Source organism: Astyanax mexicanus, chromosome 16 (assembly GCF_023375975.1).
Source record: "Astyanax mexicanus isolate ESR-SI-001 chromosome 16, AstMex3_surface, whole genome shotgun sequence".
NCBI lineage: Eukaryota > Metazoa > Chordata > Actinopteri > Characiformes > Acestrorhamphidae > Astyanax > Astyanax mexicanus.
In genome coordinates, this window is record NC_064423.1 from 11,661,961 (window position 1) to 11,685,000 (window position 23,040).

A 23,040-nucleotide genomic window follows, 5' to 3' on the forward strand; every position below is an offset into this window, starting at 1 on the left:
CTGGAATATAATCAAGAGGAAGATGGATGATCACAAGCCATCAAACCAAACTGAACTGCTTGAATTTTTGCATCAGGAGTGCAGGCATAAAGTCATCCAAAAGCAGTGTGTAAGACTGGTGGAGGAGAACATGTCAAGATGCATGAAAACTGTGATTCGAAAACCAGGGTTATTCCACCAAATATTGATTTCTGAACTCTTAAAACTTTGTAAATATGAACTTTTTGTGTTTTTTTGCATTATTTGAGGTCTGAAAGCTCTGCATCTTTTTTTTGTTATTTCAGCCATTTCTCATTTTCTGAAAATTAATGCTCTAAATGACAATATTTTTATTTGGAATTTGGGAGAAATGTAGTTTATGTAGTGTCTGTAGTTAAAACAACAGTGTTCATTTTATTGCTGTTTTGCTATTATAAATAGCAAAATCAGAGAAACTGATTCAGAAAAACTGAAGCTGCATACATAAACTCCACACCCTGACTCCAGACCAGCAGTTTTCTTCCTCCTGAGCTGTGTTCTGAGCTCCTGCTGTGGTGTGTCTCTCTGCAGGCAGGCAGGTGGCCGTGGTGCGGTGTGTTCGGGCGGGGAGGCAGGAGGTGGTGGAGGACTTTTTCTGTGATGAGTTGAGGAGACCCCCTGCCATGGTCCGCATCTGCAACCCTCAGCCCTGCCCTGCCAGGTAAGACCTCACTGCAACGTTCAGCATGCTCCTATTACACCAGCAGTTCCTAGCAGCAAAAAAAAAAAACAAAAAAAAAAAAACTGCATTTTATCAGGTCTTTATAAGAGACAGAAGAAAATCTTCTCAAACTTCAATGGAAATGAATGTAAAAAAGACTAATTCCAAGTAATTTTGAAGCATTTCTCTTGGTTCATGCAAGTAATTATTGGCACCCCTAGTTAAATGTGTTGAAAGCCTTAAAATAATTTTATTTTTTATTGCAAAAGCGTAATCTCAATCAAAATTTAGAAAACAACAACCTTCAACTCAAGTGACTAAGAAATAATTCATTGTCATAAAATGACCTGTTTTACAATATTTGGCACCCTTAACAATTTCTTGTATTTGTACCACTTTATGTCATTTCTACTGTAGTTTATAAAGTTTATAAAGAGGCCTCTTTTTCTTACTCACTCTTAAACATGGGAAAGACAAGAGAACCACTATTCAAGTACAGGAGTTGGACAATGAAACTGAAACACCTGTCATTTTAGTGTGGGAGGTTTCATGGCTAAATTGGAGCAGCCTGGTGATTAATTGCACATTGCACCAGTAAGAGCAAAGTGTGAAGGTTCAGTTAGCAGGGTAAGAGCACAGTTCTGCTCAAAATATTGCAATATACACAACATTATGTCTGACATACCAGAATTCAAAAGAGGACAAATTGTTGGCACACGTCTTGCCGGCGCATCTGTGATCAAGACAGCAAGTCTTTGTGATGTATCAAGAGCCACGGTATCCAGGGTAACGTCAGCATACCACCAAGAAGGACCAACCACATCCAACAGGATTAACTGTGGATGCTGTAAGAGGAAGCTGTTTGAAAGGGATGTTCGGGTGCTAAGCCGGATTGTATCCAAAAAACATAAAAACACGGCGGATCAAATCACAGCAGAATTCAATGTGCACCTCAACTCTCCTGTTTCCACCAGAACTGTCCGTCACCACAATAAATTATTGTGGTCTAAAACCAGGTGTTTCAGTTTCATTGTCCAACCCCTGTAAGTCAGATGTGTGTCGACCTTCCTAAATCAGGAAATGACTACAAGAAAATTGCCTCTTAGCGACAGATTCCCTTATCTACAGTCAGAGCAATCATTAAAAAGTTTTTAAACATCTGGAACAGTGACAAACAAGCCTGGAAGAGGACGCAAGTGTATCCTTCCACCAAGTAAAAAGTTCTCCAAAGCTGACTGTAAGAGAATTTAATCATTTGGTAGCATCTTGGGGTTACGAGATCTCTCAAATACCTCATGCCCACTGTTAAGCATGGGGGAGGATCAGTGACGCTGTGGGCGCCTTATAATCCAGTGCACCATATTGTGTGAAAAATATGCTACCTTCACCATGTTTGGAAGCTGTAGGTTAGCGGGGATAGCACTGATTGAGTGACTCATTGATCTGCTTTAAAACAGTGTTGTATTACAACCATAAATAGGGATACATACAGTAAAATGATTAGTAGAATCATCTTCTACACACAGATCAGTCATCTAGCAGTCCTACCATTAAAGAGAAATACTAGAGACGTTCCCAGACCATTGCACGTCATCCCTACTAGCTCCCTTCAGCTGCTGAACATCTGTTCTGTACAGTTGTGGTGACTCAGTCCAGGTGGCAGGGTAGACGGTGATGTAGGAACCTGGAACATGTCTCTAAAGACATGTTTAACATCCTGAGGACCCGGATCGTGCTCAGGATAAAGAACCACACACTGGACTGCTGTGAGCTGTGTTCTATTGTAGCGGTGGTGTGGTGGCACTGCACTCTGGCAGAATGTCTTCAATACACTGACTGCTCTCGTCACTTCAGTTAGCCAGGCATGGACGAATCGGATTTAATGAGAAGCTGACGAAAACTGTCTTTCTTCTCAAAGGCCTTAAAAAAAAAAAAAAAAAACAATCCTGTTTAACGGTCGCTTTTGCCAATGTAAACGATGTACGAGTGAATGTGGTTCCTCTCCACGTATACAATCAGTTTCTCTGATTTTGCACTTTTTAGGTAAATGTTTGAGTAAAATGAACATTGTGGTTTTATTCTAAAAACTACACACAACATTTATCCCAAATTCCAAATAAAAATATTGTCAATTAAAGCATATCTTTGCAGAAAATGGGAAATGGCTTTCAGACCTCAAATGATGCAAAGAAACCAAGTTCATATTCATAAAGTTTCAAGAGTTTAGAAATCAATATTTGGTGGAATAACCCTGGTGTCTTACAAACTGCTTTTGGATAGCTTTATGCCTGCACTCCTGGTGCAAAAATCCAAGCAGTTCAGCTTGGTTTGATGGCTTGTGATCATCCATCTTCCTCTTGATTATATTCCAAATGTTTTCAATTTGGTAAAATCAAAGGAACTCATCATTTTTAATTGGCCTCTTATTTTGTTCCAGAGATTTTTTTTGGGCCAGTGATGTCATGTGCTTTTATTTTGATAACACTTGTTATGAATCCTGTATTTATAACATACAGCCTATATACAGTAGCATATATAATAACCTATAATAACTGTCTTAAGCCAATGCAGAGAGTACGTTCATGCCTTTTTTAGCATTTCAAGCCACATAAAGCGTATGCTTTTCCCGTCATTACGATAGCAAAGTCACACAGCATAAACATGACTATAGGCCTACATTTTTATCCATTTATATTTTTCTTCTTCTTTTGTTTTTGCACCAAAACTTGGTATATACTCATAGAAACATTACATATTATTTGTCTTTTTATATTCATCCCTCATTACTTCCATTCACTTCCTTTTATTTTTGAACACATCCAAGCCGTAGAGATTCTGCCACCCAGCAGCCACCAAACTTCATGTACTCTACCAGGACAGATACAGAAACTGAGCTCTAATATACAGCCATGTTGACATACACCCTCACACAATCACACATGCACACACACATCTATTTGTCCTTTTTTCCATCCCTCATGTCTCCCATTCATTTTTATTCTTTTTTTTGGTCCATGGCAAAGGCCTAGAATGGCCTTCATGACCTTCGTTTACCAGCCAGCTCTAGTCCACAAAGACACAAACTTATCTGTTTTCTTTTTCTCATCACTTATTTCACTTATGCAACCACGCTGTATTTTTTTGTCTTCAGTTCTATGCAGAATAGACTGGTCAAAACTTAAAAAAAAAAAACGACTTAAAGAATGGCTATGACAAATTTAGACACCTCAAACACCGCCTTAAAGGAATATTGAGATGAATAAACTCACAGATCTCAGAAGCCAACAGGTTTCTCGATTGCGAGTGACGTTGAGAATAGAACTCTACGAATAAACATTATGATGGCGAGGGAGCCGGCGGGAGGAAATGACGTTCATTTATCTTCTTTGATGTTCGGTGTCCTCCAGCACAGTCTCCGGCCCTGCCGTGATCCGTGAAACGACTCCAGCAGCCCATTTTCAGGAAATACCGCCGGCGTTCGCCACACGCCCTCAGCCAAGTGTACAAACTCCAATTAAACTTTTTACCCCGCGCCTGGATACCCAGCCTGTAGACCGGCGGGCTGCTGGAGGTGATGATCCAAAAAGGTTACTCAGCAACATGTCGGCAGAGTGATACAGATTTAGTGTGAGAATTCGTGCTGTTATCACAAATATCAGCACGGCTAGAACACTTCTCAACCAATCAGATTGTGAGGTCGGAACTAACTGCTGTATAAAGAGTGTAAAATGCCAGAGATCCAACACGACACAATTAACTCAACCAACCCCAAAAAAGAGTATTAAAAGATAAATATTAACAATTAAAAAAAGTAAAACGTAAAAAAAGTACAAAGCCACTGAATTCTTAACTGGATCTGAGCAGAAAACTGACCTAATTACGTCCATCACTGCTTTTCTTTTTCACTGCTTTGTGAAACAGCTTGAGCGTAGGTGGCTTTCCCCAGACCAATAAAGCAGCACATGCTGAGACCCTGAGGCAGTTATAGTGGTCTCAGTTTGGGTCTCCTCTGTCCTGGAATGACATCTGGATTCGGTGAGCTCGGATTTCCCTGCTGCTGTACACAGAGCAGATCAGACAGGCTGTTCACACCGTGCACGAAGGAGTAACGAAGAATTAACGAAGGAATAACGAAGGAATAGCGGCTTTTCTCACCACAGTAAAACCTCAGCATGTCTCTGTGGCTTTTTGATGTATTAGAAGAGCTACAGGCAGGGGTTAAACCGGCATTAGAAAAGCGCAGGAACCACTGGCCTTCAGACTCAAGGAGATGCCTGACGCCTCCTGGAATTAAATAATGACCAATCGCAGATTTTTGGGGGGTTTTAATTAAATTAGCAACTATGTGGAGAATTTAGTGGCTGGAAAGTACGAACCACTCCCCCTCGAAAAGGGAATGGCATCCCTTGATGACACCATACTTTAGCCCTGTTAGAAGAACAAGTAGAAGAAGCACATTGTAGTAGTAGGTGTTTCTAATAAAGTGGCCAGTAAGAGAAAAAAGCACAATATAGTACTGTAGTAGTAGTAGTAGTAGGCGTTTCTAATAAAGTGGCCAGTGAGAGAAAATAGCACAAGATAGTACAGTATTAGTAGTAGGTGTTTCTGATAAAGTGGCCAGTGAGTGGAAATACAAGGGAAAATAGGTGTTTCCGATAAAGTGGCCACTGTGTGAACATACAATGTACAATAGGTGTTTCTGATAAAGTGGCCAGTAATTTAAAAAATAAGGTACAATAGGTGTTTCTGATAAAGTGGCCAGTGTTTCTGATAAAGTGGCCAGTAATTTAAAAAATAAGGTACAATAGTTGTTTCTGATAAAGTGGCCAGTGAGTGAAAATAGAAGGTACAATAGGTGTTTCTGATAAAGTGGCCACTGTGTGAACATACAATGTACAATAGGTGTTTCTGATAAAGTGGCCAGTGAGTGGAAATACAATGTTCAATAGTTGTTTCTGATAAAGTGGCCAGTGATTAAAAAAATAAGGTACAATAGGTGTTTCTGATAAAGTGGCCAGTAAGTGGAAAAAAACAAGGTACAATAGGTGTTTCTGATAAAGTGGCCAGTAAGTGGGAAAAAAACAAGGTGCAATAGGTGTTTCTGATAAAGTGGCCAGTGAGTGGAAATAGAAGGTACAATAGGTGTTTCTGATAAAGTGGCCAGTGTGTGGAAGGTTTCTGGTACTGCACTCTTTCTAGAGAATGACGCAAAATAAAGAAAAACAAATCAAATGGACAGATTTTTGGAAATCAGGTATTTTAGCAGAATTGAGAGAAACATGAATCAGTTCCTCAACAAACAAGCATCACGTCTCGACTCGTGAGCCAAATCCGGACATGCGGTTCTGGACTGCGTTCAAGGACTGAAATCCAGATTGAATCTAAATAGCTTGTCAGGCTGCTGTCAAAATAAGGCTGTCTAGTTAAAAAATAATGTTTTGTTTTTCCAGAGTCTGACCTGGTGCCAGTGTCAGCAGGACAGCTGGCTTTTTCGGAGCAGAGCTTTATGAAACGAATGTAGACTGACGTGGATTTATAAATGAGCGTCCCATCGACAGTACCTTTCATCTGCAGTTTTTTTTAATACTCCAGCTCAGATTATTAGAATATTTTATGAGTTCCAGAGAAGGTTTCATCATGTTACCTCGTGTTTTATGGCTCTGATTATCTGTCACTGCATTGAGAGGTGGAATGCATGCTTTAGCTGCAGCGCAGTCACAGTTTCCATTGTATTGGCGGATGTGTGATTGACAGGCCGGGGATGGGGAGCATTATACAGGCTGTAGCTTGTTTCTTGTTTGTGTGATGAATATGGATGGCGGTGACATCAGGCGAGATTGGAACGGTGAACTTGGATTGATCCTCTTTTGTGATTTGCTTTGTAAAAGTTGCTGTGCAGCATATCGGGCCTTGTCCAATTCTCTCCGGGTTTAATATTTTACATAGATATTAAAAATCAGAAGTGTACGCTTTTAAAAACAGCCCTTCGTATGTCTTGCCTAAAAATTACATTGGAGCAAAGGGTCAGGAAGTGGTTTGGGGTTAATATTGTTAGCGTTAGAATTTCCCTGCATTGTAAATTAATACTGAAGTTATACAGGCTAAAAAGGAGCACAAAAGGTAACAAATATTTCACGCTTTAACTCAGTGATGAAACTCTTGCATCTGGGCTGCAATTAAAAAACAGGAGGACCAGTGAGTTTTCAGGCTTTCTCGGTCTCATGACATCGTGTTCAGTAGCTCCTCCATTTCCATTTGCGGTTGTGTTTGACATGGATCTCCGTGGATTTCTGTACCTAAAGTGTAATTACGGTGCGCTGCAGTGGACAAATAGCTATTTTATTAACTGTGAGGAGACGAAACTCACAGATGTGAGTCTGGACAAGTCTAAAATTGCTGGAGGACCAGAGAGTTCAGAGAAAAACAGTAGATAATTCAGCCTGTAATTTTTTTTGTGTTCCAGAAGGGAATAAAATCACAGAGGATCCCCCATAAAATAGAAATTACCCCAGAACCCCCCTGAGAAACTAATCTTGTCTATACAGGGCTTATGTGAATCTTCTATGTGTCCAAATCTCTCAGGGTGTAAATATGCAACATATGATCATACTTGATATTACAGCACTGTGTGTTTATTATGCTGTATAGTGCTGCACTGATTTGAATTGCGTCAGTGTGATGAGTGTGTTAGCTCGGGGGCTAACACATCAGCTTTATTCATCTCCAGGGTTTAGCTAAAAAAGGCCAGATCCTATATATATTTTTTGACATCCAGCTGTAAAATGTATGTGGCTTTATGTTCCGAAAAATAATCATAATTCATTTTTATACCTTATAAAGAAATGCTCTGATTCTGTTACGGTACCCTTAAGACTAAGAGAAGACAAATGGGCTTTGTTGTGATTGGCTGTGTCTGACTTAAAAAGCACTCAGTATAGACCACTGAGTATAGACCACTGCAGTCATGCATCATTTCTGCATAAATTGGTCAATAAATGTGTTCAGATCTTCATCTAAGTCACAACAATAGACAAACACAGTCTGCTTAAACTTTGCCACAGCATCTCAATTGGGTTGAGGAGGTCAGGACTCCATACGCCAGAAGGCGTATTTTCCTCTGTTGAAGCCGTTTGGTTGTTGATTTACTTCTATGTTTTGGGTCGTTGTCCTGTTGCATCATCCATCCTCTGTTGAGCTTCAGCTGGCAGACAGATGGTCTTAAATTTCCTGCAGAATGTCTTGGTTAACTTGGAAAATCATTTTTCCGTTAATGGCGGCAATCCGTCCAGGCCCTGAGGCAGCAAAGCAGCCCCAAACCGTGATGCCCCCTCCACCATGTTTCACAGTTGGGATGAGGGTTTGATGACGGTGTGCTGTTTCTTTTTCCTCCACACATAGCGATGTGTGTTCCTTCCAAACATATATAATAGGCAAAGATACGTAAACAAGATGGTATTGTGACAGCAGTAGAACTCCAAAAACCAAAAAGAAAATTCAAGTAATTACAATATTAGAATGCAATTTTAAGTTTCTTAAAAATTATTGTTCTTCATAATCCGGTGTGCCTTATGTATGAAAATAGACCAGAAAATAGACGTTCACTAATAGTGCACCTTATTATCCTTGTAGTGCAAAGAATACGGTAGTCACCAGTCTCTCACCAAGAGGTACACTACCCAAAAGTACCCTCTGAAAACCTTTTTATAGAGGTTTCACTGCCTGGTTTGGGACCTGCACCGTCTCTGACCGCAAGACCCTCCAGCGTATTGTGAGGACGGCTGAGAGGATCATCGGATCATCTCTCTCCCCTCCATCACGGACATTTACACCACCCGCAGCATCCGCAAAGCAACCAGCATTGTGAATGACCCCACCCATCCCTCACACGAACTGTTCTCCCTCCTGCCTTCGGGAAGAAGGTACCGCAGCATCCGGTCCAGCACGACCAGATTCTGCAACAGCTTCTACCCCCAAGCCATCAGACTCCTCAACTGCAGAGACTGAACTGATGGTTTTCTGTACATGCACACACACTCTTACCCCACTTACCCCAGGAAATGGAAGCACTAAAAACCCTACTACCTCACTGGACTCTATTGTACACTGTGTAATAGAGGTAATTACTACCTCACTGGTCTTTTTTGCACACTGCAAAATTTGCACACTGTCTTGTTATTTATTATTCTTTGTCTGTACTGTGTTGTATTGTCTGTCTGCGCTTTTTGTACTGTTGCACTATTGTTCTGTCTACACTGTGTTTATGTGCACCATGGTCCCCGGAGGAACGTTGTTTCGTTTCACTGTGTACTCTGTATATAGCTGAAATGACAATAAAAACCACTTTGACTTTGACTTTGACTTTGACTTGACAGTAGGAAAAGCAATTACTGCAATCTGGATTCTGGTGGATTCATTAGAGTGGAAGATTTTTTTTCCAAATTGTGCTACAACATTACAACTGACAGACTACTGCATGTGTGTGTTTGTGTATCCATGTTTTAGATGGGATTTCAGCGAGTGGTCTCAGTGTTCGGAGTCGTGTGGTGTGGGGCTGCAGACACGCAGTGTGCGGTGTGTGAGGTCAGTGGGGAGTAACCTCACAGAGTCAGTGGAGTTATCAGAGTGCAAAGGGAGCAGACCACCAGAGCTACAAGCCTGCAACCAGCACCACTGCCCACCGGCCTGGGAGGCTGAAGAGTGGCAGCAGGTAACTCTCGTTACTTTCATTACACCACTGTAGAGTATATACTCTATAAAAGTGTTCAGAAATCAATATTTGGTGGAATAATCCTGATTTTTAATCACAGTTTTCATGCATCCTGGCATGTTCTCCTCCACCAGTCTTACACACTGCTTTTGGATAACTTTATGCCTGCACTCCTGGTGCAAAAATTCAAGCAGTTCAGTTTGGTTTGATGGCTTGTGATCATCCATATTCCTCTTGATTACATTCCAGAGCTTTTAACTTTTTAAAATATTTTTTTTCCCAGACCTGTATTTAGACTAAATAGAGATAATCTTAACACAGTGATTTAATGTTATATAGAGTTTATTACAGGTAAACACTCTCATTGACCACGGAAATACTTAATTGGGGTTATTTCAATATTTTATGAATTATGAGTTTTTTTCTCTTTTTTTTTTCTTGCGAACACTGCTAAAAGTCTTGAACGTGTAATTCACTATTCCCTTTACACTATTGCCATACAAACTAATTGTGCATTGAGCTCCCCCTCATGCACAGCTGAACCCATGCATTTGTTGAAAAGCTCAGAGATTTTATATACTATTTTATACTAATAATAATATAACTTAGTTACACAGAGTTACGCATGCAGCTCCACCAAAGTTTCATAGTGTAGTAAAACTATTCTTCTAAAATGAGAGTCAGTGGAGCTGCAATACGATCCTTAAAATATGTATTTTTATGGTCAAATGTTCCGTAATGTTGCTTTAAAACAGAAACGATTGCCATATAAGAGCTCTTTGGTTTAATCTCTCTATAAGCCTCCTCACACAGAGTCCCTTTAGAGGAGCAGTGCTACCTTTTTAAACATTTATTCTGACACCTAGTAAAACGCTCCGCTGCATTCCTCAGGGTGTGTAGGTATGTTTGCTCTGACTCTGCTGTGTGTGTGTGTGTGTGTGTGTGTTTGCAGTGCTCTCACGCGTGTGTGAGGGGGACGCAGTGGAGGAAGGTGTACTGCAGGCAGCGTCTGGCTGGGGGGAGCTTCCGGAAGCTTCCTGATGAAGAGTGTGACGGTGTTAAACCCGCGACACAGCGGCCGTGCACCGACCCACTCTGCCTACAGCCACACCTGGACGGAGGGGAGTGGTCCAAGGTGTGTGAAACAGCCAATCAGCATGCCAGAATTGTGCCATGTGATGATATTAAGGGACTTTGCTAAGCTGTAGTTGCTGGTAACAGTTAAAAACCGTGGGTATTAGAGCAAGGATTGTAGTGTTGTGGTAGGTAGGTAGGTAGGTAGGTAGGTAGATAGATAAATAGAGAGATAGATAGATAGATCTAGACACTTTTACTCCATTCTTCTTTATAAAACAGCTCAAGCTCAGTCAGATTAGATGGAGAGTGTTTGTGAACAGCAGTTTTCAGATCTTGCCACAAGTTCTGGATTAGGTTTAGGTCTGAACTTTGACTGGGTCATTCTAACACATGAAGATGTTTTGTTTCAAACCGTCCCATTGTAGCTTTTAAGGGTTGTTGGAAGGTCAGTCTTTACCCCAGTCTCAAGTCTTTTGCAGACTCCAACAGGTTTTCTTCCAGGATTGCCCTGTATTTAAATCCATTCATCTTTCATTCATCAACTCTGCCCAACTTCCCTGTACCTGCTGAAGAGAAGCATCCCCAGAGCATGATGCTGCCACCACCATGTTTGACCGTGGGGATGGTGTGTCCAGTTACTGTATGTGCAGTGTTCATTCTCTGCCACAAATAAAAAAAAATTGCATTTTGGCCAAAAAGTTCAAAGCCGCTTGTAGTGCTGGGCGATAAAACGATAACGATAGTTATTGAGGAAAATATATATCGCGATAACTATGATAAGCCGGACAATTGGATTCGATAAACTTAATTTTCTATTTCCCGTTTAAGTAGCGCTGTGAACAGGCGCAGCACATGATCAGGCAGCGTGCGGAACTGACTCTTCAGTCAAGTACCACTCGCCAGAATTCTCCTCTGTCTTCTACACTGTTTATACAGTGATTACTTTGTGTTTTTAGTTTTTAACAGATAGTACAGAGAGTCTGTTGTGCTGGAAATTTTACTAAATACAGAAGATTATATAATCTGTGTAGCTGTATTTGAACAGAGCTAAACATTGCTGTTACTGAACTGGATGAGTTTTAAATACACTTAAGTAATGTAAGTCTAGTCTACTGAAAGCCAGTAATGTTAGTATAAATCTGTACTGCAGTAGAAGTGCATTATTTCAGAAACTTGACTTTATTCATCCCACCTCCATTACAGGTCACTAGCTTTAAAATATTTAAATGCAGCATAATTTAAATGCAACAAAACTTAAAGGCTATTATTTTAATAAACAGTAGCAATATATAATCTCAAAATAACAACAGATATAAAATAGAAAAACAGTAAAACATATGTAATACATACTTTTCATATGACAAAAATTATTAGACTAAAACTAGACTAAAATGTGTCTAAAACTAATAATATCCGATAGACTAAAATGCAACTAAAACTATTATACATTTTAGTCAAAAGACTAAGATTAAAACTGTATCAAAATCACCTGTCAAAATGAACACTGTGATATACTCATGTATTTGCTTTATGTAGTTGCCTGTGGACCTGTGTGGATGTATAATGACTTTTAAAATTAATTTAAATGCTGTCTGAGCACCTTGTACCCACCTGGCAAGATGTGAACATCCTAGTGTCTGTCCACAGGACAGTGAGCCTGCTAGTGATTTTGGCCGTAACTCCCTTATTCTGTCACTTATGAGTAAAAAGAAACCTTTAAGTGTAGCAGAAAGTGATTTGATTTATATCGTGATACATATCGATATCGGCTGATATGGAAAACTATATTGTGATAAGATTTTTTTCCATATCGCCCAGCCCTAGCACCTTGTTCTTCTACCGCTTTCCTCTTGCCACTCTTCCATAAAGACTACATTTGTGAAGTACGTGACTAATAGTGGTCCCTGTGGAGCTGTGGATCTCCGCATTTCGTCCAGAGTTACTATGGGCCTCTGGGCTGCATCTCTGATCAGTGCTGTCCTTGTTCGGCCTGTAAGTTTAGGATAATAGGATTTCCTATTATTGAACAGTGCTCTGTGAGATGTTGAGAGCTTGGAAAATCTTTTTATAGCATAAGCCTACTTTAAACTTCTCCACAGCCTTATTCCTGACCTGTCTGCTGTGTTTTTTGGACCCCTAACCAACCTCTGAGGCCGTCAGGGAGCAGCTTTCTGTATCTGTACTGAGATTAGATTACACACAGGTGGACTCTTTTTAGTCATTAGTAGTCATTAGGCAACTTCTGATTGCAACTGGTTGCACTCATCATTTTTTTTCCAATTCACTATTGTATACCACTTTGTGTTGGTCTTTCACATTAAATTCCAATGAAATATATTTATATAAAACTTTAATTATTCACATATCTGGGACTTAAGTTAAAACAAGATTTTTTTGGTCCATGAGATTATCAACATGCTTTTGTAAAAGTCTAATGTTGCACGTTCTTGATCACTGTACGTGTATGTACTGTGTGTGTGTGTGTGTGTGTGTGTGTGTGTACAGTGTTCTGTGACCTGTGGGAAGGGGATTCAGCGCAGGGAGCCTGTGTGTCGGAGGTTGAGTGTTTCTGGTCAGCTGGTCACTCTGGACAGGTCTGCCTGTAATGGCCTGCAGCCCCCACCCCTCATCAGGAGCTGCCGCATGACCCCCTGCAACAGTGAGACTCCCTCTCTCTATCACTTTTTCTCTCTCTTTCTTTATCTCTCTCTCTCTCTGTCTGTCTGTCTCTCTCTTTTTCTCTCTTTTTACATCATGCTAAAAATGACATTGTTCTAAAAGTTAAATTGATATTAAAATTATGTTGTTCTAAAAGTTAAATTGATCTTAAAGTTGTGTTGTTCTAAAAGTTAAATTGATCTTAAAGTTGTGTTGTTCTAAAAGTTAAATTGATCTGAAAGTTATGTTGTTCTAAAAGTTAAATTGATCTTAAAGTTATGTTGTTCTAAAAGTTAAATTGATCTTAAAGTTATGTTGTTCTAAAAGTTAAATTGATCTTAAAGTTATGTTGTTCTAAAAGTTAAATTGATCTTAAAGTTATGTTGTTCTAAAAGTTAAATTGATCTTAAAGTTGTGTCGTTCTAAAAGTTAAATTGATCTGAAATTTAAATTGTTTTTAAAGGTATATTGATCTTAAAGTTATGTTGTTCTTAAAGTTAAATAGATCTTAAAGATAAGCTGTTCTGAAGGTTACATTGCTCTTAAAGTTACTCCGTTGTTTTAATCACATTGTTCTTATAATGAATTTTTTGAAGTCATTGCTACGGTTTGCTATGATTAACACTTTTGTCAGAAAATAGACTTAAGTTCATTAACAAGCCTCTCTGAGCTTGAAGACATATGAAGCTACTTGAAGACACTTTTAGACACGTGGAACTAGCTGCGTTCTGAATCACTAGTATGAAGATTGCACTGGTGTGCCCCTCCTCACAGTGCAGTGTGGAGTTTTATTGTTAAATAAGGGTTAAAAACACTTGGCGATCAGAGGCGTGTTCTGATCAGACTCTACACTGTGGTTTGGGCTGAGAGAACATAATATCATATTTCATATATTAAAGTATTAAGATGGTAAACAGGAGAAAGAGCTGAATGTTCTGCTTTCACACGGGATTTTCTGCTCGTGTGATTTCACCTCAGACGTTTGAGAACATGATTATATAGTGGATTGATTGATCCTGACAGCGTCTCTCTCAGCTGAGAGTGATCGGATGCTTCAGATTGATGAGTTGGAGAATGTTACTCAGACGTCTGTGTGTGGTGAAGTGCGCAGTGTTTACATTCTCAGGAGTTAGAACTCTTCCAGTGTACAGGACACTACACTCCTGTTTTTCCTCTCATGGGTTTTGTATCACTAAATTTCCTCGAGACTTTTTTACACCGCGTGTGATTCTTCTGCTGCTCTGGACTCTTGAGTCAACCTTCACAAGCCAGCTCTCAGAATCAGGATCTGAAACAGATTATATGTGGGGTTTTAAAGAAGAATGCTGTTGGATTTTGTGGAGTTCACTGTGCCATGTTTCAGACCCGGAGTCATCAGCTATACACTGAAAAAATGTAGAAATAAGAAATGCAGGAAAAAAAAAAAAATATATATATATATATATATATATAAATAAAATTTAAACTTCACTTTCTTTGCATGCTGCTGTAATACACACTATAAAATACAGAGTTCTAAATATTATGTTTTGTGCTTAACATTAAATCATTTTTAAAGTTACATCATATTAAAAGTAATATTTTTCCTGAAGTTAAATTGATCTAGAAGTTACATGGTCTTAAAGTTATACTGTTCCTAATGTTAAGTCATTTTTAAAGTTACGTCATGCTTAAAGTCATGTTGTTCTTAAAGTTAAAATGATCTTCAAGTTACATTGTTTGAAAAGTTGCATTGTTATTAAAGGTAAATCGTTCTTAATGTTAAGTCATGCAAAAAATGATGTTGTTCTTAAAGTTACATTGATCTGAAAGTTATATTGTTTTTAAAGTTAAATTGATCTTAAAGTTACATTGATTTAAAAATTATATTGTTTTTAAAGTTAAATCATTCGTAAAGTTACATGATGCTAAAAGTTATGGTGTTCTAAAAGTTAAATTGATCTTAAAGTTACATAATGCTAAAAGTTATATTATTCTTAAAGTTAAATCGTTCTTAAAATCATATCATGCTAAAAGTTATGTTGTTCTTAAAGTTAAATTGTTCTTAAAAATTACATTAATCTTAAAGTAACATCATGCTAAAAGTTATATTGTTCTTAAAGTTAAATCATTCTTAACGTTACATCATGCAAAAAATGATGTTGTTCTTAAGGTTAAAATGATTCTAAATTTAAATTGTTCTGAAAGTTACATTTACAGTTATCAAAGGTAAATCAGAAAGTTCCAAAATGCATCTAAAATATTGAATTCTAATAATCTATTATTTTCTTTGCATGCAAAGCTATGCTGTTAAAAACAGATAAAAACTAAGGTAAATGGGGGGAAAAAATTTTATTTCCAGAGTGCATGTGCTCAAAAGTCATATGTGCAAATGTAAATGTCGAATTGAGGTAGAATTGAGGGCAGAAATCATTTTTTGGCTACATTTTCATCACAGTGGTTAAATCTTACTTTATGCTTTAAAAAAAAAAACATTCTCACTAAAACATCTCTTAGAACTTTACATAGCACAACATTTTTAGGGGAAACTACTGTAAAATGTAGTAGGAAAAGTAAAAAAAGTCATGTAAGGATTTGTTTTTTTCAGGGGAAAATACTTTAAAATTAACTGGAATTTTGTAGTTGGCGGTTTGAACCTACTGCAACTTTCTCAATACTTGTTCTCTTGTCTGCAGAGCACAAGTACTCCAAGAAGCGATGCCCTCAGGTTCTGGGCCTGAAACGCATCTACATCCAGACGAGGCAGGAGAAGAGGCTGAGCTTCACCATCGGTGGACGAGCTTACCTTCTTCCAAAGACGTCCGTCGTCATCAAATGTCCAGTGCGCCACTTTCCCAAAGCCCAGATCCGCTGGGAAAAGGATGGCCAGGACCTCCAGAACTCCAAACATCTGAGCATCACCAAGTCTGGAGCTTTGAGGCTGTACAGCCTAGAGACCGGGGACATCGGCGAGTATCGCTGCTGGGCCAACCAGGCCTCAGACATCTTCATCCTGAAACTGATAGGCCATGATAACAGGCTTCTGGAACATCCTGAAGGGAAGAGCTTGGGTAAGGAGAGGAATAACAGTGGATCCAGGACTTTCCTCAACAAGGAGGGAGGATACAATAGTGCCAAGTGTCAAGACCAGGAGGAATTCCAAATCGTCAAGAGAATCCCCAAACCAGGAAGAAGCTGGGTGCAGAAGAATGAATTTTACCTGGATGAAGGCCAACCTCAAGGAAACCCGACGGCTCTGGGGAATTCTCTTCTGGCCTCCAGTTCTTCCAGTGAATCCCTCGTTTCGGCAGCTTCCGGAGCTTTCGTTATGGAACCGTCCCAGTTCGAGGCACTGCTGAGGAACATCAGTCAGCTTGCAGAAAGTGGGGATGTGACCGATGACCTCGCTTCCCACCTTATTAGCAGGTTATTGGAAGAAATGGCAGCAGCTCAGGTCACTTCAGATAAGGAGACAACCTCTCGAGAAAGAACATCCAAAGATAAACATCTAGACAAGACCCCAAACTCCTCAGAACGCTCCGGAGGGGATCTGAGGAATTTGAAAAGCCGAACGGTCATTGTACGTCATAAGCAGCACGGGTCCACCATGAGCTTCCAGAGGGACCTCAGGATCAGTGTTGGCCAGACCACCTACGTCACCAAGGCAACCCACAGTCTGACAATTCTCTGTCCGACTCAGGGGGTCCCTACTCCAGTTGTATCCTGGACCAAAGATGGAGCACCACTGAGAGACAGGTGAGCGTACTCAAGGTTAGATTCGCCGTGGACCTAAATATTTAACCATAAGGATCTAAATAAGAGTTATTTTAATTCAGTATTTTTAGGTACATGTAAGTGTTTTGACAGCAAATCTGATGTACAGCTCTACAAAAAATTAAGAGACAACTTAACTTTGGTTTCTGAATCAGTTTCTCCGATTTTGATTTTGCTGTTTATAGGTTTATGTTTGAGTAAAATGAACATCGATGTTTTATTCTATAAACTATGGACAACATTTCTCACAAATTCCAAATAAAAATATTGTCATTAAATTGAGCATTTATTTGCAGGAAATGAGAAATGTCTGAAATAATGCATAGAAAACAAGTTCATATTCATATTCAAGTTTTAAAAGTTCAGAAATCAATATTTGATGGAATAACCCTGGTTTTTAATCACAGTTTTCATGCATCTTGGCATCATGTTCTCCTCCACCAGTCTTACACACTGCTTTTGGGAAACTTTATGCCTGCACTCCTTTTGCAAAAATTCAAGCAGTTCAGTTTGGTGGTTTGGTGGCTTGTGATCATCCTTCGTCCTCTTGATTATATTCCAGAGGTTTTCTATTTTTTTATTCTATTTTCTTTTTTTTTTCAGAGCTGTATCTGCTCTATCACAACTACTGATGTACTTGGTTGATATCTTGTCTCCAGGAATAACTGTGATAAACACAGCCACAACTGTGATCCAGCCTAAACAAGGCAAGGCAAGGCAAGGCTACGTGGCTAAAGGGTCAGATTTAATATCAGACTTACACACAGGCCCTTTTTTTCCCTCTGCCTCTCTATGGGGTATAAAAGTGATAAAATGTGCTTTGGCGTCCAAAATAGCTGAGAAAGTGTGTTGAGAAAGTTGCGCTTTTTTCCAGCGTGTTTTAATCACCAGCACCAACCTACTCAAACATTCACCTCCTAAATTCTCACGTAATGTGGTCGGCTGAGGTCAAGTATGCTGGCTCTCCTCCTCCGCCCCTCTCTGGGGTCGCATTGTGGTCTGGTGCGCTATTCTCTACTGTTGACTATTAAATACACTCGCTAAAACATTGACTTAGTAATCTAGCTTCGTGCAGCGCGGGGCCTTCAGGGCAGCCTCCACCCAGACAGTCGCCAAACATTGTCTGCCTGTCTTCCTGGCGGGGCGCTACAGGACCTGAGTGAGACATGGCTGAGCAAACAGCGGCCCGACCTCTCCTCCGTGTCTCAAGCGGGGAAGCGCAGCGGTGCCGGGGAGAGTCGGAGGCACTGTAAATACACTCCCATGCTGCTAATAATGACCTTTTACGGGGTTTTTGCAGGAACTTTGTGTAAGAGTTAACCCCTCGGAAATGTACAGTTTGCTCGAGATACATTCATAATGCCTTATGAATGCATTCATAGTGCATGATATGACATGCATAATACCTTATAATGACTGAATGTAATAAGCCTGTATAATAGCTCATAAGTACTTAAAGCGACATTCATAACACATTATAAACTACAGGTATAAAGGTTTATAAAGAAAGGGCTTATAATGCCTTAAAAAGAGTGTACAGTGTTGTAGTGATGTAATGCACTATAACACTTGATTTGGTATATTTTGGTGTGTGTAACACATTATAAAGCCTTATATAGAGTCATTACTCATTACGCATTTTCATATGCTTTTTAAACATGAATTAAATTTTATTATGCCTCACTGTAATGTCTTGACAGTAAGGACTGTACATAAGGCTTTATAATGTGTTACGCACTTACATGAAAGCTTAATATGAAAAATCATATCTGCATATTGTAATGCATTATACCCAAATATACCAAATCTGTGTTATAGTGCATTACAACACTACACTGTAGAATGTTCTTATGAACAGATATTATAAGGCTATAAGCTGTACGTCCTTTCTTTATAAACCCTTATATTTGTAGTTTATAATGTGTTATAAATTTCGCTGTAAGTACTTATGAGTTATTATACAGGCTTATTACAGTGATTATAAGGTATTATGCATGTCACACATTATAATAAAGTATTTATAATGCATTATGAATATAGGGTTCATAGGAAGTGTTACCAAAAGTTTTTGCCCACTTGTTTGTGTCACACTTACATTTTTCAGATTATCAAACAAACCTTAATATCAGGCAAATATAAAAGTAAACATATATATATATATATATATATATATATATATATATATATATATATATATATATATATATATATAAACTATTATTTCGTTTATTTAGGGAAAAACAAACTATACAAACCAATTTAGCCCTGTGTTGAAAAAAATGTTTGCCCCCCTAAATGAACTGTGATTAATCACACTTTTTGGAAAGCTGAGTAAAATTTCACTACTAACCACAACCAGACCAGATTACTAACAGACCTGTAGAATCAAGAAATCAGTTAAATAGAACCTGTCTGACAACATTATGCCCCGACCTGAAGAAAAGATTTCTTAAAAACAGATGGGAAAACAAAGTCATTGATCATCCATCAGTTAGAAAAGGTTGCAAACTCATTTCTTAAGCTTTAGGACTCCAGTGAACCCCAGTAAGAGCTATTATTCACAAATGGAGGACAAAAGGGCATGGACAACTCATCCAGGAGGTCACTAAAGAACCCAGAGCAACATTTAAATAACTGCAGGTCTCACTTGCCTCAGTTAAGGTCTGGTTATTAATGATTTAATAATAAAAAAGGAGATTGAGCAAAAATGATATCCAGAGCAAAAAACACTGCTGACCATAAAGAACACAAGGGATCATCTCACGTTTACCAACAAACCAAAATCTCGATGATCTCCATGACTTTGGGAAAATATTCTTTGGACTGATGTTACTGAATGGAACTGTTTAAAAGGTGTGTGTCCCGTTACATCTGGCGTAAAACTAACATCATTTCAGGAAAAGATCATACATCATACTGAGTGTAAAACATGGTGGTGGTAGTGTGATGGTCTGGGGCTGCTTTGCTGCTTCAGGGTCTGGATATGGATGCTGTAATAGATGGAAGCAGGAATTCTGAAGGAGAATATCCGTCTATCTGTTTATGACCTCAAGCTCAGGTGTACTTGGGTTCTGCAGCAGGACAATGACCCAAAGCACACAAACATCTGAGGCAAAGTCCACCTCTGATTGGCTTAATAAACAAAGTTTTAAGATTTAGGGGGTAAAGACTTCATGAGTCTTCATATTAGTGCCAGCACCATTGGCAGACGGCTTCACAACGCAGGACTACATGGATGTGAAAGTTGGTCTTTATTACAGTTTAAAACACAGTGGAAAGAGCGAAGAGCTGGAGGAGACAGTCTTTTCGCACCGATTAAAGTCATACATTAACTTGAATCATCTTCCAGTCCTCCGTGATGACATGACAGAGCTAGTGGAGGTTTAGAGACAAGGGCTTCAGCAAGCAGTGAAGCCCTTCATTAATCGTCATATTAGTGCCAGCACTATTGGCAGACGGCTGCACAATGCCGGGCTACAGGAACCCAGGCAATTACAGCAGCGGCCCTAAAGCTAACCAACATGTAAATCATTAAAGTAGTTGATGAAATCCACTGTATGCTGGTGTAAGGATTGTATTTGCTTGAATTTCTCAATCCTAGATTGCTTTGGATATGTTTTTTGGCCCTTTAATAAAAATAAATATGTACAATCTATGTTTATTTGGGTTTAGTTTAGTATTCTAATGTTATATATAGAGTTTATTACATTCATTTCACTGATCTCTGAATTGATTTTTGTTCACTTTTTTAGGTTTATTCTAATGTTTTATAGAACTCTACAGGAAAACGCTCATTCGCGTCACTTCGCGTCACTGTGTTTGCTTCTTCCCGCTGGTTATTTTGACTCCTGCTTTTGTGCTGGCTGTCAGAATGGTCTGTATTACACTCGGCAGCACGGTAACTATAGCTGTCATCACAGCGCTGCTGGTCAGACTGGTTACGCGGCCTGGTTCGACCACTCAGCCAAATATAACACATCTCCCCCCCCGCCGGTTTCAAGTGCCAACACAGTGACTCCAAACACATTCCAGCTTTGTGGAGTAATATTTAGACTAGATAATTCCTCTCCTAGAGGGACAGGAATAAGAGTATTAAGCGAGGCACCTTGCTACGCCGCAGACATTCCTCATTTTCCTCGGGAAAACACAGCGCGGGAGCCAGAGTCCAGCACAAACTTTGGTTTCAGATCCAGTTTAATTTAAAAATCTGGGCCCGCGCTGATATCTGACCACCGCGACACAGGGCAGATCCGTTTGATCTCGCGGTATGGCAGCTACTTTATTTAATATAAGGCACGGTGTCGGACGCAGACCACACGCACACATGTGCGCAGAGCCTCTTTAGAATATTACGCTGTCATTACGGATCAGCGTGATGATGAATAACCCAATCTCTCCCAATCACAGCGCTGTGCAACTGTGTTTTTTCTTTCTTTCTGCCTTTTTTTTTTTTTTTTTTAGCATTTTTCCTCCTTTCATCTCGCATGTGTCGTCTCATAAGGCCGCCACATGGAACTGATCAGCGGGCTTTTAGCCGCCCTGCCAATTAAAGCGCCCGCCAGTCAGAGGCACGAACCAGTCCGAGAGGCCACGAGAGATCGTCTTTATTACAGTCTGGAACACAGTGGAAAGAACACAGACAGACTTTTTTCACGCTGATTAAAATCATATATATATTAACTGGAATCATCTTACACTCCTCCATGATCACATGATGACATCTCCATGATGACGGAGCCTTTATCTTGTATCTTTTTTTTTTTTTAAGGATGCCCCACAGGTGCTCAAATGTGTTTAGGTCTGGAGACATCCAGTAGAGTTTTAAGAGTTCAGAAATCAATATTTGGTGGAATAAAACACCAGTTTTTTTATCACAGTTTTCATGCATCTTGGCATGTTGTCCTCCACCGGTCTTACACACTGCTTTTGGAGAACATTATACTTTACACTCCTGGTGCACAAATTCAAGCAGTTCAGCTTGGTGTTTGATGGCTTTCTAGATGCAGATGACTGGCCAGTCATCAGCATCTAGAAACTGTGAACTGTGAACCTGACTGACTAATATACAGCTCTAGAAAAAAAATAAGAGATCACTTAACAATTATGAGTTTCTTTGATTTCGCCAAACTGAAAACCTCTGGAATATAATCAAGAGGAAGATGGATGATCATAAGCCATCAAACCAAACTGAACTGCTTTAAATTTTTGCACCAGGAGTGTAAAGCATAATGTTATCCAAAAGCAGTGTGTAAGACTGGTGGAGGACAACATGCCAAGATGCATAAAAACTGTGATAAAAAAACTGGTGTTTTATTCCACCAAATATTAATTTCTGAACTCCTAAAACTTTATGAATATGAACTTGTTATCTTTGCATTATTTGTTTGTTATTTATTTGTTATTTCAACCATTTTACGCAAATACATTATCTAAATGACAATATTTTTATTTAAAATTTGGGAGAAATTTTGTCTGTAGTTTATAGAATAAAACAGCAATGTTAATTTTACTCAAACATATACCTATACATATACATATAGACCAAAATCAGAGAAAATGATTCTGAAACTGAAGTGGTCTCTTTATTTTTCCCCAGAGCTGTATATAAGGTCATCCCATTGTTCATGCTTTTCCTTTCTCAAAGATTCTCAGATTCTCAGTGCTCATTCAGTGAGCAGTGATGCCCGTCATGAGTCGCCATATTAGTGCCAGCACCACTGGCAGACGGCTTCACAACGCAGGACTACATGGATGTGAAAGTTGGTTTTTATTACAGTTTAAAACACAGTGGAAAGAGCGCAGAGCTGGAGGAGACAGTCTTTTCGCACTGATTAAAGTCAAACATTAACTAGAATCGTCTTCCAGTCCTCCGTGATGACATAACAGAGCTAGTGGAGGTTTAGAGAAAAGGGTTTCAGCAAGCAGTGAAGCCCTTCGTTAATCGTCATATTAGTGCCAGCACTATTGGCAGACGGCTGCACAATGCCAGGCTACAGGAACCCAGGCAATTACAGCAGCGGCCCTAAAGCTAACCAACATGTAAATCATTAAAGTAGTTGATGAAATCCACTGTATGCTGGTGTAAGGATTGTATTAGCTTGAATTTCTGATTCCGTCTTTAGTTCTTTTCTCATTTTCACTGCTGTGTGATCTGTTTCTCCTCCTC

General features: G+C 39.3%; 1 protein-coding gene across 2 annotated transcripts in view; it reads left to right on the forward strand.

Moving 5' to 3' along the window:
* Positions 1 to 23,040, forward strand: part of adamtsl3 (ADAMTS-like 3) — a 214,658-nt gene that overhangs the window by 167,682 nt on the left and 23,936 nt on the right. For both annotated transcript variants that reach the window (XM_022669516.2, XM_049465585.1), the window contains exons 17-21: positions 550 to 679; positions 9,182 to 9,386; positions 10,339 to 10,521; positions 12,969 to 13,122; positions 15,797 to 16,856. In XM_022669516.2, the coding sequence (XP_022525237.2) occupies positions 550 to 679; positions 9,182 to 9,386; positions 10,339 to 10,521; positions 12,969 to 13,122; positions 15,797 to 16,856 (1,732 nt within the window). The remainder of the gene's footprint in view (positions 1 to 549; positions 680 to 9,181; positions 9,387 to 10,338; positions 10,522 to 12,968; positions 13,123 to 15,796; positions 16,857 to 23,040) is intronic.